The sequence below is a fragment of the Triticum dicoccoides genome, chromosome 5B (assembly GCF_002162155.2).
Source record: "Triticum dicoccoides isolate Atlit2015 ecotype Zavitan chromosome 5B, WEW_v2.0, whole genome shotgun sequence".
Lineage (NCBI taxonomy): Eukaryota > Viridiplantae > Streptophyta > Magnoliopsida > Poales > Poaceae > Triticum > Triticum dicoccoides.
Window position 1 is genome coordinate 48,405,260 of NC_041389.1, and position 18,125 is coordinate 48,423,384.

At 43.4% G+C, this 18,125-nt stretch overlaps 2 protein-coding genes across 2 annotated transcripts in view; both read left to right on the top strand.

Moving 5' to 3' along the window:
• The window catches only part of LOC119307292 (bidirectional sugar transporter SWEET17-like), a 3,632-nt gene extending 300 nt beyond the window's left edge, over positions 1 to 3,332 (top strand). The window contains exons 2-6 of the mRNA XM_037583369.1: positions 77 to 113; positions 267 to 480; positions 1,024 to 1,188; positions 2,721 to 2,840; positions 2,949 to 3,332. Coding sequence (XP_037439266.1) covers positions 77 to 113; positions 267 to 480; positions 1,024 to 1,188; positions 2,721 to 2,840; positions 2,949 to 3,131 — 719 coding nt within the window. The 3' untranslated portion in view covers positions 3,132 to 3,332. The remainder of the gene's footprint in view (positions 1 to 76; positions 114 to 266; positions 481 to 1,023; positions 1,189 to 2,720; positions 2,841 to 2,948) is intronic.
• Positions 3,333 to 6,269: 2,937 nt separating this feature from the next.
• LOC119307293 (peroxidase 5-like) lies at positions 6,270 to 8,282 on the top strand. Its single transcript, XM_037583370.1, has 2 exons — positions 6,270 to 6,488; positions 7,302 to 8,282. The coding sequence occupies exons 1-2, from the start codon at positions 6,297 to 6,299 to the stop codon at positions 8,130 to 8,132; spliced, it is 1,023 nt and encodes a 340-aa protein (XP_037439267.1). The 5' UTR covers positions 6,270 to 6,296; the 3' UTR covers positions 8,133 to 8,282.
• The last annotated feature ends 9,843 nt before the right edge of the window (positions 8,283 to 18,125 follow it).

Sequence of the window (18,125 nt, forward strand, 5' to 3'; positions counted from 1 at the left end):
ACACACACACACATTTATCTTTCTTTGTTCTTTCTTTCTTTGTTGTTTGACCATGGAGCTTCTTTGGGTTTTGCAGGGAACATCATCTCGGTTCTGGTCTTCGTTTCTCCCATGTAAGAGCTACGATCATGCATGCATTTGCAGAAGCATTTAATTCGTTTTTGTTTTTTCCTTCTTTTCTCGAGGAGGATCAACCCCCGGATTTTGTTTCTGGTGTTGCTTACATGCATGGTTGATTGTTGTTAGTGCTTACATAAATGGTGCAGCCCGACATTCTGGAGGATTGTGAGGAGCAGGTCGACGGAGGACTTCGAGGCGGCGCCATACGTCCTCACCTTGCTCAACACACTGCTATGGCTCTACTATGGCCTCACCAAGCCCGATGGCCTGCTCATCGCCACTGTCAACGGCTTCGGAGCTGTCATGGAGACTATCTACATCGCGCTTTTCCTCATCTACGCCGTCGACAATGCCAAAAGGGTACGTGAGGCCACACGGTGCAGTCTACAAATAAAACCCATTTGTATCTCTAGACAGCAATTTACTCATGAATTTGTGCAACTGGAGGCAAGAGTACATTTTCCCATTGAGAGAACTATACGAGTAGCTTCCCCATTAAGGGGAGTCGTAGCTCGTCTTGACCGAGTTAGTTATATGTTTCCCATTAAGGGAACAAGAATGGTGCTCAAGTAATTTCATACACTAAACTATTTAATTACTGGCTATCTTTACTCGCAACATATCTTTCATATTGATTGTTTCTGTTGAGTCGCATTCTTTCCCTTTAATTCATACCACTTATTTGGTGTCCTATTTCAGTTGCGTTAATGTGGTTATTATTTCACCATTTCTACTCTAAAAGTACTTCATTATATATTTTTTTGGCAATTTTATGATATAGTTCGGCTCTGGAAACAGCATACAGTTATTACTATATATTTACATGTATATGGAAGATCATGTGGCAAGCGTAATCAGACATCTCAAATTTTTGAATCAATCATCTCATGTTGCCCTTTACAGGTTAAAACTGCGAAGTTGGTGGCAGTTTTGGACATCGGTTTTTTCGGGGTTGTGTTCGCGGCCACAACATTCGCCATTGGAGGGCTTGACATGAAAATCATGGTTATTGGATTGATATGTGCTTGCCTTAGCGTGTTCATGTACGGGTCCCCACTCACTGCCGTGGTAAGGCCATTACACCAATTGGTCATCTGTTTGCTTAACTTTCTAGGTTTTATGTATATTTTGTTACGGTGATTTTTTTTTAGAAATCTTTGATGCTTCTTTTTGTTGTTTCGACAATGTAACTGACAAAGAGAGGTCTCGAGATAGGGTGTGCGAAATAGTGATACACAGACAAATTTTTTACGCCCATACACGTAAATGAAAAACAATTGTGATAATTGAATCCTATCAAATAACTCGCTTTGTAAGAATGCTAGGAGTGAAACTTTTCAATTTTAAGGAGTATCGGGCGCAATTTTTCCTACATATAACAAACATACATGAACATCTGGTTTGAAGTTGTATAGTACTGCAAAAGCTATACCACTAAAGACATCTATCCAATGGCATATTTCCGTGTTGTATAACTTATGTCTTGTTAGTACAAAATTTGTGATCAAAGTTACGCCCACAATTTGAGGTGGCCTTAATTATATATATTTGGACGGAGGGAGGGTAGCAAAAAGTAAAGGTATTGATGACCCTCAATAAACTATAATACAGTACGGAATATACAAGAAATAATATCTATTAAAATGGCATCCTTGTTTCTATGCAATTAGATCTTTATTATATGTGGCAAAGTACTACCAGATCATCTTTGATCATACAGTACATGTATACATACACATCGTGAGGCAGCCATTTCGTTGGGATACGCAAGGTTCCGGTCAAGTTATATACAGTTCCCACTAGCTAACACTTTCTTGTATGGTATGTGTACACCTTGCGTCCAGACAAGAGATATGCTATACATATGCGTTGGTCAACTTATACATCTGCATTTTTTACAAATATATATAGATCTAGTAAACTTGCACGGATATGATAGACATATAAGTCGTCTTGAAAAAAATATGGCGTGGACACACGATATGCAGAATATATCCGCCACATTACATTATACAAAGCATGGATGGCATGTTGAATTTTGTATTCCTTTTTTTGTGAGGAGATCTCATTTGAGTTGTTTGATTGGACGCCAAACTGCTATTTTCAGAGGAAACAGCCAACTAACACACTAGCCGGCTGATCGATCGATATCTTGGTGCTGCAGCGTATCGTATCATTGGGGATATTTGTTAATTAGTTGGGGTTACAATATTATATTACACTAGTACACGTATTGCTTAATTAAGCTCATAGCTACGTGCTGATCACTATCTAAATCAATTCAGAACAAGTCAGAAACATGTACGTTCTTGCACTGTCACGCGTGAATGAATGAATGAATGAATGGACGAGGAGTATACAATACTACTGTACTCATCATGTTAATTACGTGTGCGAGTTGGCTAAGATCTTGATTGAAAAGGCGGACTGTTTTCGTGGCCATGGTTATTAGTTCCACTTCCACGTCGATTTGGATGGATGGAGTTGGAACTTCGTATGTGTTACGTTAATTAATTTCTTGTTTCAAAAGAAGTTTAATTAATTTCTCAGAACCGTGGTACTGCACCTGAAAATCTTTTGTCAATTTGTGGCGGGAACAGAGAACGGTGATCGCCTCAAGGAGCGTGGAGTACATGCCCTTCTTCCTCTCATTCTTCCTCTTCCTCAATGGAGGAGTCTGGGCCACGTATGCCATACTCGACAAAGATGTCTTCCTTGGGGTAAGATAAGAAGCGCTTACTTGTCTTATAGGAGTACTTAATCAGGTTACAGAAAATGGCTTCATGTTTTAATGATCTTTGTACTTACGTGTCTTTACTTGCATGCAGGTCCCTAATGGAATAGGCTGCTTCTTGGGCGGCATCCAGCTGGTTATCTATGCAATATACAGGAACAGTAAGGTCGGCTCTCAGTCTCATGACAGTGACGAAGCAGCATATGATGCTTCGGCTTCTCTTCTGTCCTCTGAGGCCGGCAGACATGGCCAGAATGATGTATCCGCCCGTGTTTAGTGAATTTGGACGACGTGCTAAAATATACTGCTGTAGTGATTGTGTAAAATTATGTGATGTTTTGTAGAGTGAAATCCATTTTTTACCACTCTACTTGATATTTGTAAAGCTAGCTAGCTATCCATTTATCAGTTTTCATCGGATTACCCTGTTTAACAAAAGTTTCGCAAGTTTGTATCCCAATTAGCGAAAGTTTTGTCAGTTTTTTGTCCCATTTAAAATTTAAAATTTAAGAGTGATCTTCTAGGTGGCCCTCAGCCGTTTGGTATATGGCGTGACACATTGCGGTTTTCCACCTTGTATATTTTCCCCGTACATGGATCGACTCGCTTCCCTAAGCTAAGTTGTGCTCATCCCAAACACCCGCATGCAACTGTTTAGCGGAACCACAACGCAGTGCGTATGTGCAGCTGACGACCGTGAGAAAAAAATTCATGTCTGACTATGCTATTAGGCTTGTTCGTGTGAAGAACATCGTTGTATGAAAAACGATGGCATGACATGTCACGCGTACATAGGAACAGGACCCATAGTTGCTCTCAAAACATTTATAAAGGATAAAACTGGTAAAACTTTCCTTAAATGAGGTAATTCGGATGATACCAAATTAACGTAAAAATGCAAAGTAAAGGGTAAAAATTAGAATCACTCTTTTTCTTTCGTATGATCATGCATAAAAACTGTGAACATCTTTACTAATGCAAAAAATAATGTACATATTTCTGATAAAGATGTACTGTACATTGCAACATCTTTACTAATGTTAATTTAGCCACATTGCTGCATCTTGCTCTTTGTGAGCAATACACGTCGCGGGCCTGCAATCCTGTGGGCCTACGTCATACAGTATGACTCACCTACGCCATACAGTAGTTCTACAGTAGGCGGGTTTTCTATTTTTCTTTTGTGTCCATTTTTTCTCTATAATACTCGAGTGCATTTTTTTTCATTTCTTTCTTTTCCTTTTTATTTATGAAAAATTAATTTAATTAAGATGATTTTTAATCTACATATGTATTGTTTCTTCCAAAAAGATATAAACCTATTTGTTAAAAATGCATGAAGACCTTTACTGAAGGTTTACTACAAAAATATTCACTGTATATTAATAATATGCCCGTTATGTTTAGGAAAACTGTTAGTCACATATTTTGGAAACATTCATCGTGAACTAAAATAGGTTGAGCCTATTAAAAAAAGGTACATTGTGTATTTAAAAAACGTCATCACATATTACAAAATGTTCATCTGTCTTGAAGATCACTACATTGTGTTAAAAACAATTCAGTGTATACTAAAAAAGTGTTCACCTTGTACTAAAAAACTGTTGATCATGAATTCAAAAAAACATTTAATGTTTAATCCAAAAAATGCTCACTTTCTATTTAGAAAGATTTTTTGTGCATTTAAAAATATTCATCACATTTAAAAAAATGCTGAGTGTGTACTAAAAAATTCTTATCATTGTTTCAAAAAGGTTTGATGTGCATTTTAAAATGTGCATAGCATATTTCAGAAATTCTGCACGTATTACAAAAAATTGTCATCGTGTGTTGTAAGAATATTCCATTTTCATCCCGTCAAAAAAAGAATATTCCATTTTCATTTTTAATTAAAAAAATACAGAAACATTTCCCAAAATGTAAGATTAATCAAATCATGAATATTTTTTACAAATACACCAAAACATTATTTTAAATAGTGAACTCTTTTTCAACTCTATATGAACATTTTGTAAAGTGTGTGACCACAATTTGAATTACTTGTATAATTCCAAATACAAGGCGTCAATTCTTATTACATGTTAAACATTTTTAGTAACACGATGATTTTTGAATATATGGTACACAATTTCTTAACATGTGACATTTTTAAAATATCGATGATTTTTTTCTAAAGTGACATGAGGGAAAAAAATATTAAATACAGGACAAATATTTACAATATACCAAAAAAATTACACAAGATAAATGTTTAATGCACAACCAACATTTTTTATATACACAATGAGCTTAAAAAACATGATGGATATTTTTAAAATACACAATATATATATGTTTTAAAATACGTGATTAATAATTTTATATAAGATGGGCATTTTTAATAGACATGTATGAACCTTTTTGAAATACACATGACCAGTTTTTATATATGTGAACTTTTTTCACATTGCTAGAAGCGATGGATCCACTTTCAATAAAACATGTGTTATGGTTTCCTCATGGCACTCGTTGCGTTGTTATCACACACATTTTATTTTAATTTAAATTGTGTGCAATCCACCCCCATGGCACGCATTTTATGCAGCGTGTGCGATGACGCCCCCCTCCCTCAATTGCACATCAACCTGCACTGACGGTTCGCTAAATCGTGTATATATGATGACCTAAACTAACTAGTGTAAGTTTGGATATGTCCAAGTCAGACATGTTTTGATACCTAACTAGCCTAACCCCTCCTCCAGTTGTAATATCTTGTGGCTGCCCTAAATATCATATACTACGTACTCCCTCCGTTCTAAAATAGATAACTCAATTTTGTACTTATTTTATATTAAAGTTAGTATAAAGTTGAGTCATCTATTTTGAAACGGAGGGAGTAATAGGCAACGCGGATGTATACTCGACTGAGTTAGTTGCCTCCAACATGGCAGCGACTACTAACATAACCTTTGCACATGCATCCTCTCTCAGCAGTTCTCATAATGGATACTGCACCCCCCACCACGATCAATTAGAAAAACATGAAAGGCAAGCAAAATTCCTTGCAACTTGCTACTTGCATTGACCAGTGCAGAGTAACGACACCACGCGTGCCGTAGTTGCATGCCATAACCGGCCTGCATTTCCGGTCAATTAAGCGCAAGCCTGTCAAATGCTTGGATCCAGCAGCAAATTAAAACAGATAATGCCATCTTGCCGATCTTCATGAGTGGATGCAAGCTAAGCATGGAAGCTACTCCCTCCGTCTTAAAATAAATGTTTTAAGCTTAGTACAAATTTATACTACTAGAGTTAGTATAAAGTTGAGACACTTATTTTGTGACGGAGGAAATATATATTATCCATGATCATTGGTGCTTGTGCTGCTATATATACCCCTCCACCTTAAGCTATCTAAACACACGCACCGCAGCGGTCAAAAGAGCTCGAGCTGAAGCTTAAGATGGCCAAGGTTAACAACGGCGCCGCCCTGTTGTCTCTGTGCCTGTTGCTGGCGTATTCTGCCGGGCAATCGGCGGCCGCCTACGTGGACGTGGAGGGCACCGTAAGGAAAGAAGTAGAGAATGCCATCAAGGGCAACCCCGGCATCGGCGCCGCCCTCGTCCGGCTGGTGTTCCACGACTGCTGGGTTAATGTAAGTTGCCATCAATTGATTTCTTAAGTTGATCACCTCATTTGTGTTTCTCACCTGGGACTATATCTTAGTCATGACACCTTGGCAAGAATCAGATGTAACACTCTATATGCTCAAACATTTTAGGTGCTTGCAAATTTTTCATCGAGATATCATCCGATGAGTTGTACACATGAGAAACAAAAATGCTCAAAAATCAGTGCTAAAAAATGCTCTAAACTTTAATCAATGGAACTTTTTCTTGCGTAGAGCTAATGGAATGTTATGTTCTGCCTCAAATTTTGTAAGCACACCTACAAAAAGTTGAGCATATTTGATGTTACGACATTTCAGATATATATTTGTACTGTTCATGAGCGAGTAGGGACACACGGAGCTAAAAAATCAATCTCATTTTTTCTCAACACATTAAATGTTACAATCCATTGAAAATGCATATGATATAGCTTAAGATACAATGCATTGTAACTGTCCTTACTCCTTAGCTCTAACTCCTTTTTTTTTTTGAAAAGAAGGATTGCCCATAGCCTCTGCATCAATTGATGCACACAACCATTTTATTAAGCAAAGTAGCCACAAAATATTTAGTTAGGTACAAATTCGCAAGCCGAATAAGAAAGAAATAATTGCCACCGTCAATGAAAATAGGACAAAGATGATTAAACTCATATCCTATTAATTGTTGGACCATCATCCAAATTGGTAGTACGTATCCCGTGCTACCGTCTTCCAACCGTTGCACCCGTAGACCATATGCTCCTAACTCATTGGATCGATGATGAATGTGTGCATGCACGTGTTAATAACGTGTAGGGTTGTGATGGATCGGTGCTCTTGGACAAGACGCCATCCGGTGGCAACACCGAGAAGAAGGCGATCAACAACATCGGCCTGGACGGCTTCAACCTGATCGACACCATCAAGTACAAACTGGGCAACAGCGTCTCGTGTGCTGACATTGTCGTCTTCGCCGCGCGTGACGCGGCCAGATACCTGAGCGGCGGCAAAATGGCCTACTCCGTTCCCTCAGGGCGCAAGGACGGCATCGTCTCGTCGGATGCTACCGCAGACGCCATCCTCCCACAATCCACCTTTGAGTTCCAGCAGCTCAAGGACAACTTCGCCAACAAGGGCTTCACCCAGGAGGAGCTCGTCATCCTCTCCGGCGCACACTCCATCGGCGTCTCCCACCTCTCGTCTTTCCAGGACCGCCTCAACGATTCAACCGCGACCCCGATCGACGACAGCTACAAGCAGGCGCTCGTTAAGGACATTGAGGATCAGAAGAAGAGCCAAAATACGTCGGATCCGATCGAGAAGAACAACATCCGCGACATGAGCTTGAAGTTCCAGAACGACTCCGGCTACGACACCGCGGGGGTGAACACCGCGGCGAAGGGCGCCCTGGACAACAGCTACTACCACGCCAACCTACAGAACAGGGTGCTCTTCAAGTCCGACTGGGTTATGCGCACCGACAGCAAAGCTGGGGACGATATGGCCGAGTACATGAACAATGCCACCAAGTGGAACAACGACTTTGCTGCCGCCATGGTCAAGCTCAGCAAGCTCCCGGCCGAGGGTAGTGCCCGTTACGAGATAAGGAAGAACTGCAGAGTCACCAACCAGAACTACTATTACTAGAAGCAACGGCATCACACCTACACAGGTGCCATGGATGTAATGATTTGTATTTAATTTGAAGGCTCTGTTCCATGCCTAATTTGTATTACCACAATACTCACTGCAAAATAAAACGACAATAAAATAATACACATGCTTACATACATTTTCTTCTCGTCCTAGATTTCTAGTTAGTTAGATGTTGTTCTACTCCTGTTGAGAAAGATGCACGGGGCCAAATATCGGAAAATACACAGGAGCGCTTGGGTGCTCCACCCCCCTCTATGAATATTAATTTTAAAAATCTGGAATTTGAGGATTTCAAACCTGGGTGACCAATCAATTCCTCTGAAATTTTGTGAAAACAAAATACTAGGAAATGTATTTGTGGCAAAGAGAATAGTCCGACCTATGATTCATCCAAACATTTTTTTTCTATACGGAGATTTTTTTATCTTTTTAATGAGAATACGTGTTTTGATACTTTTTTACGAAACTTCACATAGGAGTAGATTGGGCACCCGTATTTGGTATCCCAAATTTTCAAGGTTTGTTGATTTTTTTTATAGTTTGTTTTCTGAATTTAATACTCATATAGGGGGGTGGAGCACCCCGAGTGCTCCAAATCCTTTTCCACAAATATCTTGTTACTTTGGATTTTATGTTTATGAACTAATGTCTTTCCCCATGGTGAGGAAGTGTTCTTCTAATCCCGAGCTCAAATGCTCCTGCTATGAACAGTAACATCTGGAAAAAAATTGCATTTTCTCGACAACAAATATGGCTTAGTTTTGTGCTTGTTAGGAATAAGCAACTTGTCTTTCCATGAGGCCATAGGCCGATATATATATACATGTACAGGTGTGGAACATATGCAGGAAACCCCTCATACAACGGGATAAATACAAAGGGGTACATGACTTATATTATAACTCTAACACCCCCCCTCAAACTCATGGTGGATGAACAACACTGAGTTTGGAGAGATAAAAGCCATGTTGTGCTCTAGTCTGAGCCTTTGTCAGGAAATCCGCCAACTGTAACTCGGAAGGCACATACTGAAGAGCAATAACATGATCCTGCACAGCAGCACGCACATAGAAAGCATCAACACCAATATGCTTGGTGAGCTCATGCTTCACAGGATCGCGTGCAATGCTGATAGCACCTGTACTGTCAGATAGAAGCAGAGTCGGTGTAGTGACAGAAACACCAAAATCCTGAAGTAACCATTGTAACCAAGTCACCTCTGCCGTCAAAAGAGCCATTGCTCGCAACTCAGCCTCGGCACTCGAACGGGAAACTGCAAGCTGTTTCTTCGTCTTCCAGGCAATGAGAACCACCAAGAAAAACACAGTAAGCAGAAAGTGAACGGCGATCGGAAGGATCACTAGCCCACGTAGCATCCGAATAGGCCTGGAGCTGTAAAGAACTGGAGCGAGGAAAGAATAGACGGTGAGAGATCGTGCCTCGAAGATATCGAAGAACACGAAGGAGATGACTATAGTGAACCGAGGTGGGGGCAGAAACAAACTGACTCAGAATATGAACCGGATAAGATATGTCCGGACGAGTGACAGCTAGATAGACAAGACTGCCAACAAGATGACGATAACGCGTCGGATCAGGGAGAGGATCACCATCAGTAGCACGGAGGTGAACATTGAGCTCCATAGGAGTCTCAACAACGCGCTCGTCAGTAAGAGCAGCACGAGCAAGAAGATCCTGGATATACTTTTCCTGGGATATAAAAAAACCATCAGAGGTAGAAGAGACTTCAATCCCAAGAAAGTAGCGAAGAGGTCCAAGATCAGACATAAGAAACTGCTCACTAAGACGGGCCTTTACAAAGGCAATATACTCGGGATCATCTCACGTGATGATCATGTCATCAACATAAAGAAGAAGAAGGGTCCGACCACGAGGAGAAAGGTGAATAAACAATGCGGGATCATGAGCACTTGCTAAAAAACCAGCAGCAGTGATCACAGAGGCAAAGTGCTCAAACCAGGCGCGGGGGGCTTGCTTAAGGCCATAGAGAGAGCGACGAAGACGACATACCATGCCATCAGGAACAGAATACCCAGGTGGTGGCTGCATGTACACCTCCTCACGCAGCTCACCATTAAGAAAGGCATTCTTAACATCAAGCTGAGATATAGACCAGTGGCGTGCAGAGGCAACGGCAAGAAGGGTACGAACAGTGGTCATATGAGCCACAGGAGCAAAAGTCTCGTCATAATCACGACCATGCTCCTGCTGAAAACCACGAGCCACAAGACGAGCTTTGTGACGCTCAAGAGAACCATCGGAGCGAGTCTTAACCTTGTATACCCACTTACAAGTGATCGGACGGACTCTGGGAGGAAGAGAAACAAGATCCCAAGTACCAGTGCGTTCAAGAGCAGCAATCTCCTCTGCCATCGCAAACTGCCATTCAGGATGAACAACAGCCTGACGGTAAGAAGTCGGCTCAAGAACAGCAGCACCAGCGGTGGGAAATCCAAAGCGATCAACAGGCGGACGAGGACGAGAACGCAAGCCATAAGTAGGCTGAGAGGAAGATGACGACCCATCCACAGAGGCATCAACTGGTCGTGGACGACGAGTGTAATGCTGAGGAAGAGATGGAATAATAGAAGGAGGAATCGACAAGGTAGAATCAGGGGGTGGCGACGAAGAAGTCACCGGAGATGAAGGTGTAGAATCCGGTGACAAACTGGGAGAGGAAACCGGGGAGGAAGTCACCGGAGATGAGGGTGGAGAACCAGGTGACATGCTAGGCGAGGAAACCGGGGAGGATGGTGGTTGCAAGTCAACTAGATGTGAAGAGGAAGTGGAACAGAGAGGTACAGTGTCGGCAGGGGTGATAAGTGAGTCAGGAAAAGTGAGGAAAGAGATATCTTGCACTGAAAAAGTCGAGGAAGATGGGCGTGGGTAGAAGGGACGAGACTCTTCAAAAGTCACATCTCGAGAGATACGCATCCGACGACCACTAGGATCCCAACAACGATAGCCCTTATGCTCATCACTGTAGCCTAAGAAGACACACTCAACAGACTGAGCGGTCAGTTTGGTGCGTTCGCGAGGGGCAAGAAGAACATAGCAAACACAACCAAACGAGCGAAGCATCGAATAATCGGGAGAACGATCAAAAAGTCGCTCGAAAGGAACACCACCCTGTAGAGCAGCGGAAGGTTGTATATTGATAAGATAGGTGGATGTGGAGACGGCCTCAGCCCAAAAATGAGGCGGGAGAGAGGCAGCAATCATCAATGCACGAGCCGTCTCAAGAAGATGTCGATGCTTTCGCTCAGCCACACCATTCTGAGCATGAGCACCAGGACAAGAGAATTGAGAGAGAGTCCCGTGCTCAGCAAGAACACCACGCAACATCTTAGAGATATACTCGCCAGCAGAGTCAGCACGAAAAACACGAATGGGTGAAGAGAACTGAGTATGAACCATGGCAGCAAAACGCTTATAAATAGACAACACCTCAGAACGAGAAGTCATGAAATAAAGCCATGTGTAACGAGAGAAATCATCTATGAAAATAATATAGTATTTATGACCACCTTTCGAAGCGAAAGGGGCCGGACCCCATACATCAGAATGGACTAAATCGAAAGGACGCTTAGACACGGACTCACTATGTGAATATGGTAACTGAATCTGCTTGCCAAGACGACAACCCTGACACTCTAAAGAGACATCTCCTGAGACAGACCCCAGAAGGCCTCGACGAACTAAAGAAGACAACCGAGAACCACACAGATGACCAAGTCGATGATGCCACTGCTGGAAAGAACCAGTGACGGAGGCAACAGAAGCGGGAGAACCGGCGATGGTGGTGGCAGCAGAAGGAACATGAAGCCAGTCCAACTCCCAAAGACCCTGAGAATCACGGTGGCGAGGGCCAGCCCCAACCAGAGTGTGCGTATGACGGTCCTGGACAGAACAAGAGTCAACGTCAAGGATAACGCGACAACCAGAATCCGTAAGTTGACCAGCAGAAAACAAATTCATGGTAAGTCGAGGAACATGAGCAACATCAGGAACAAAATAAGAAGGAGTAGTAAGATTGCCTCTACTAGCAACAGAAAGGGGAGTACCATCAGCAGTGAGGACATGAATAGGAGAATCGAGTGATCTAAGAGAGGACAAAATGGAAGAATGAGAAGACATATGAAAAGAAGCTCCAGAGTCCAGAACCCATGAGGATGTACCTGACTGTGTAGAGGGTGATCGCTCAGTGCGGGAAGCATCAGTCACAGAACCAGCAGTACCCGTCGAGGAAGAACCTGAAGCCGCAAGCAGACGCTTAAGTCTCAGAATATCCTGCTCAGTCAAAGCAATGGCTGAAGTTGTCGAGGTAGATGACGAAGTCCCCGAAGATGATGATCGAGCCTTGCGCAGGTGTTTCTTCTTCGTGTAACACTGAGACTCAAGATGACCATCATTGTTGCAATAGGCGCAATGTGGACGGGGGCGACCTGAGCCTCCAGAAGGAGTGGGCAAGATCGGCGGAGCACTCGAGCGAGAAGGGGTCGGCGGAGCAAGTGGCGTAGAAGCACGAGTAGTAAGCACAGAGGGAACCTCCAGCAAACCAGCACCACGTAAGCGAGTCTCCTCAGCACGAATCTCAGAAAGCGCCTCCATGAGAGAAATACGGCCACGAGCAAACAACTGAGCACGCCGGGGCTCAAACTCCTTACGAAGCCGAGACAAGAACTCATAGACGCGATGAAACTCCAAATTAGCCTGGACAGCCTGGCAACAGGGGCAGGTACGACACCCAGCACTACGAAGAGAATCAAGCTGGCGCCAGATAGCAGAACTCTGTGCATATAAGTCATCAACAGAAGAGTCACCCTGCTGAAGAGCATGCTCCTGACGGACCACAGAGAGGTATAAGGCATCACCAGAGGGCTGATAGCGCTCACGAAGACGGGTCCACATCTCAAAGACAGTAGAAAGACCCAGAAATTCAGAGGCAAACTGAGGCAGAACACTAGCAGTGAGAACAGCGGCAGCACGAGCATCATCATCAAGCCACTGGGTGTAAACAGACAAAGCGCCATGATACGTCTGAAGAGCCTCCTCATAAGCCAAAACCCTCTCATCATAAGCACAATCAGCAGCATCATCAGCAACCTTAGCCGCATCCTTGGCGGCCTGATTAGCATCCGTAGGAAGAACCGATGGAGTTGGCGGAGTAGGGGCCACCGGAGGAACTGGACGTGGCGGACAGCAGACCTCGCCAGAAAGAACACCCCAAAGACGGATGCCACGCATGTGAATGCGCATGAAGCCAGTAAACTCGGTGTAGTTAGTACCATCAAAGATCACCGGACAGCGAGGAACAGCAACATAGCCCGATGCAGCAGACATTTCTTTTTCTTTTTCTTTTTTTTAGCAGAGATCGATGAAGAGGCAGCTGGCAATCGGCGGCTGAAGAACCGCAGAGTCAAGGGCCGGCGGCAGCTGCGTTGATTGGAGCCAGGAGCAGGAGATCAGACCGGCTCTGATCTGAGTCCACACCGGATCAGGCCGGCTGGGATCAGGCCAGCTGGGAGCGATCCTGCCTGGGAGCGATCCTGCCTGGGAACGAGGAGCGGGAGAGGAAGAGCGGGCCGGCTGGGATCGCTCCTGCCTGGAGAACGAGGAGCGGGAGAGGACGATCGGGCCGGCTGGGAGCGATCTGAGCTGAGATCGAGGAGCCGGACGGAGATCGATCCGATCCGATCGGGAGAGAGAGATAAGCCAGAAGAGATCAATAGCACGAGTTGCAGCGTGCAAAAAATTGACCTAGCTCTAATACCATGTTAGGAATAAGCAACTTGTCTTTCCATGAGGCCATAGGCCGATATATATATATACATGTACAGGTGTGGAACATATGCAGGAAACCCCTCATACAACGGGATAAATACAAAGGGGTACATGACTTATATTATAACTCTAACAGTGCTCACATGCAAATTTTCGTGATGAAATCATATTCATGGACTGGAAAAGGATTACAAAATCAGCACTTCACAATGCATTCAAAAATAATCATTATGAGCCTTGAAATTGTATTTTTACATAGAGTATTAGGCATATTATTATCAGGTATAAATAGATATAGATATAGATATATCCAAAATTTAAGCCACATGCACGCATTTCACTATATACTAATGATTTTTGTTTGCGGGAATATATACTCATGAATTTCCATGGCCTAAAATCTGTCTCTATATTTTGGCACACATGAAAGGACCAAACTTTATGAACGAGAGTTTTCTCGAGCTACCATGCTTATACCTCTCTGGTCACACCGGTTGTAAGAAAACTTTAGAAGGTGTGGTTTTGCGCTGTACTTGCCTTATTTTATTTGTTTATATGATGTGTAATTCACGCCACATTTTTTCTAAGTGCCTCCATAATATATACTGAAAAGGTGATTTCATATAATCGAATTTATATTCCTCGCAAAAAAAATATAATCAAATTTATATGAAACAATTAATTGTCCGCAAAATGTACTTACTACTTGTCAGACAAAAATAACAATTTATATGTTGGATGGTAACGAATTATTTCCCGGGCATCGACTATCCCTGTGTTCTCAGATTCGACACCAAGACACGTCAGCTTGTGCTTGTGCAGACCATCAACAGATTTGCCATATTCGTTGGCCACCGGAGGTGCTTGGCTGTGGATGTCGATAAGTACCCGAGCATCGAGGCAAATTGCGTCTACTACACTCAGCATATGGGTTCGTCCGCTTGCATGTACAAGTGTAACATCAGTGACAGGAAAGCGGGGAGGATCTCTGAAGCCGCTGATTTCGTGAAACGGGACAAGTAGTTTGTCCTAGTCGCCGACCGTCCTTTCACGATCATCCACATTCTCTCCAGTTACACCATCAACATCCTGGATTCACAAGTGGCCTTGAAATACATGCCATAAGGCGCTGGTCGACGAGCGACATGGCTATGCTTTTGCTAAGTAGTTGTTCCTGTTTTCTCTCTAGTCTTTTGCTTTTTATTATTTTGGTTGCGGCTTCCCCTATTACGGGGAAGAAACATGTTGATTCTAGGTTAGATCACCATGCTGGAGCTAATTGCAATCTTTTTTCGACCTCAAAACATACCTCTTTATTCATTCATTATCAGGGTTACATAATTAGTAAGAAGAGGTACAATAGAGGGGGGTGGGTCATCTAACCATGTACGAGGATCATGAATTTTCACCAAGAACGCCAATTCGTGAGCTACAATATTTGTTTCTCTTTATTCATGGATAAATTCCACCTTGTTAAATCTCTTGAGAGGAAGTAACAATCACCCAAGATTGCCGCTGCAACCACTGCTGAATGGACCTTATCTTGCATCGCTGCAATGACATTCATGCTATCTGACGGTGATCCTGATTCAGCAAACAGCAATCTTTCTGTAAGTGCTAATGCTTCCGCCAACAAAACATCAAGCAGCGAGTCTATTTTGAATTTTTTTTGCTGCCATGAACCTTCCTTTGTTATATTGGATCACTACCCCAGACCCCAGTAGTGCCTGTAAAACTATCCTCATCAAAGGAGGCGTCCACATTGATTTTGACAACATACACCTATTCTGCTGAGGCCATCTTTTACCTGTGCATCCACTTCTTGGTTAAGCAACGGCTAGAGTATCACAAGAAACATGTCGATCTAGGTTAGATCACCCGTAAGAAAAATGCAACGACATGTATAGTGGGTATCACTGTTTGCATAACCGGTACCTTTTGACGCGGCAGTCTTAACGCTTCTGGCGCTTCTGAGGGCATTTCTTGGCTTTGTGGCCTTCTTCATTGCATAAGGAGCATATAAACACTCGTGTTGGACAGCTCCTGGCCCTGTGCCCTTCCTGACCACAGCTAACACATCGAACAACCGATGCCGGTTTCATTTTTGATGGTTGTTTAGCACTACCAGTACCAGGGTCCCGTTCTTCTAATTCTTTGGACAGGCTGGAGGATTTAGCTATGGTGCTGCTCTCTTCAAATTCTTTGGATAGGTTGGGCAATGTTGATCTACTTTTCTGAGGACAGTAAAAGGCAACATGACCTTCTTCACGGCATGTAAAGCATATCCTTGGACCTAAGTTGTATGCCCTGGCTATTGGACTGTCTTTATGGCAGGTCCGTTTAGATAATGTGTTGACTTGTTTTATAGTGCAAGCAGAGCAGCTTGCAAGTTCTCTCTCTGATCCTGAAACGCTGCATTCAATACCCAATTCAAGGGGCACTGAGCAGGATAATGATCCTGACTTTCACAAATAAAGCATTTAACTTTGCTCAATCGACACTCTCCATGCGGATGATATTCGTCACAGCTTGAGCAACTGAGGAGACCATGTGTACTAGTACTATGCCCTATCTCTCCACAGCGGGTGCAAGCGCGATTCTCCGACAAACTGTGCAAATGACTTTGTGTTCCTGATCCTTGAAAGGCCGGTCACAACTGTAATGTCCTTCCTCGCCACAAACCAAACAAGTGATTATCCCATTCATTTTGTCCTGTCCGCCTTCCCATGGACTTTCATGTTGGTTACTGCCGCAGCGGCGGCTGAGATCTGCAGTTCTTTCCCACTTCCTTTTTGACCTGATTTCCTGAGTCTTGAGTAATAACCCGTTGGTTTCCATTTGAATTATTTCTGACCAGGGATAACAGATAAGAGGGGAAAACATGAGACAAGGCAGAATCTAGTTTTGAGGAGTAGTATAAAAATGATATTGTAGAAGTCACTGTGTAGATGCAACAGAATATAGCCCAAACAGCTAAACAATATCCACTGATCACTGATGTACATGCATACAAGGCCACTAGCTCAGTGTGATATAGTACTGTACTTGAAGAAAAGTGGCTGATGAACACATGGTAGGATTGAAGGTCTGCCTAATCACGATGCACAAGAAGAGGGTTCGGTGGGACTGCTCTGCTATGTAGGCTTGGAATTCACTCTCTGTTTCCACCTAACGCACGCACCAAATCAGCTACCTGTACTATACCGAGGATCTAAACGGAATGGGAACTGGATCAACAGAAGATGAGTGAGATCCACGGTGAGATACCTGAGAGGCGGTGAGCAGGAGACGGAAGACCCGGCGACGTCCACGGCTACGGCGGCGGCGGGTCAACAAACGGGGAGTTCGTCCCGGCGGTGGCGGCGGCGACGGGGACGGCGGAGAACCGGCGGCGGCAGTTAGAGTAAACTGGGCTTCAATATCGCTTCCTTCATTTTTTTTATCCTTTAAAGAAAAAGGCGTCGACCTAATTATAATGGGTGCGGCTACACGTCATTCGATTGTATTTTCAAATCGGATCAGTCGATTCATTCTGGATGTCCAATGAAATCTAACGGACCGCTGCCCTTCTTCCTCCTCGCGCCATTTTTCCCTTGACTTTACCCAAAAAGGCTTCCGCCCCGCTTTAAAAAAAGCAACCTTCCATGGACTTCCCTTTTCCCATGCATGGGTGCGGTGCATGCAGCCTCGTGACCGACCTCTCTGTCGGCGTGGCGCTGATGCATGAGCAATGCGACGGACACTCCATCCAACGTTTCTCCCCGTGGACATACGTACTAGGCTAGGCGTACGTTGCTTAGGAGCCAGTGAGCACGGCTCCGTCAAAGACGAGCCAACGAACCGTCCGCTGGCGTGGTTGCCGTCTTCCTGGCCTCCGCCGCGCACGACATGTTTGCAATCCCCCCACAGCAACGTAAAAAGAAGAGAGCTTTCTCTTCTTCCTTTTGGCACGCGATGGACACAAACAGGAGAGTCAGACAAAAAGCGTCTCATCTTGAGGAACTCTCTCTATCTATCACAACTTCGATTTATTCGGTTAACCATTCGTTTTTCGGTATATACCATAAAAACCAAAGTACAAATCGGTATGAAAAGTTCATACCATACCGGAAACAGAAACCATAAAAACCGTAAAATTGGTTTGGTTCGGTTTATTTTCGGTATGGTTTTTCGGTTCGA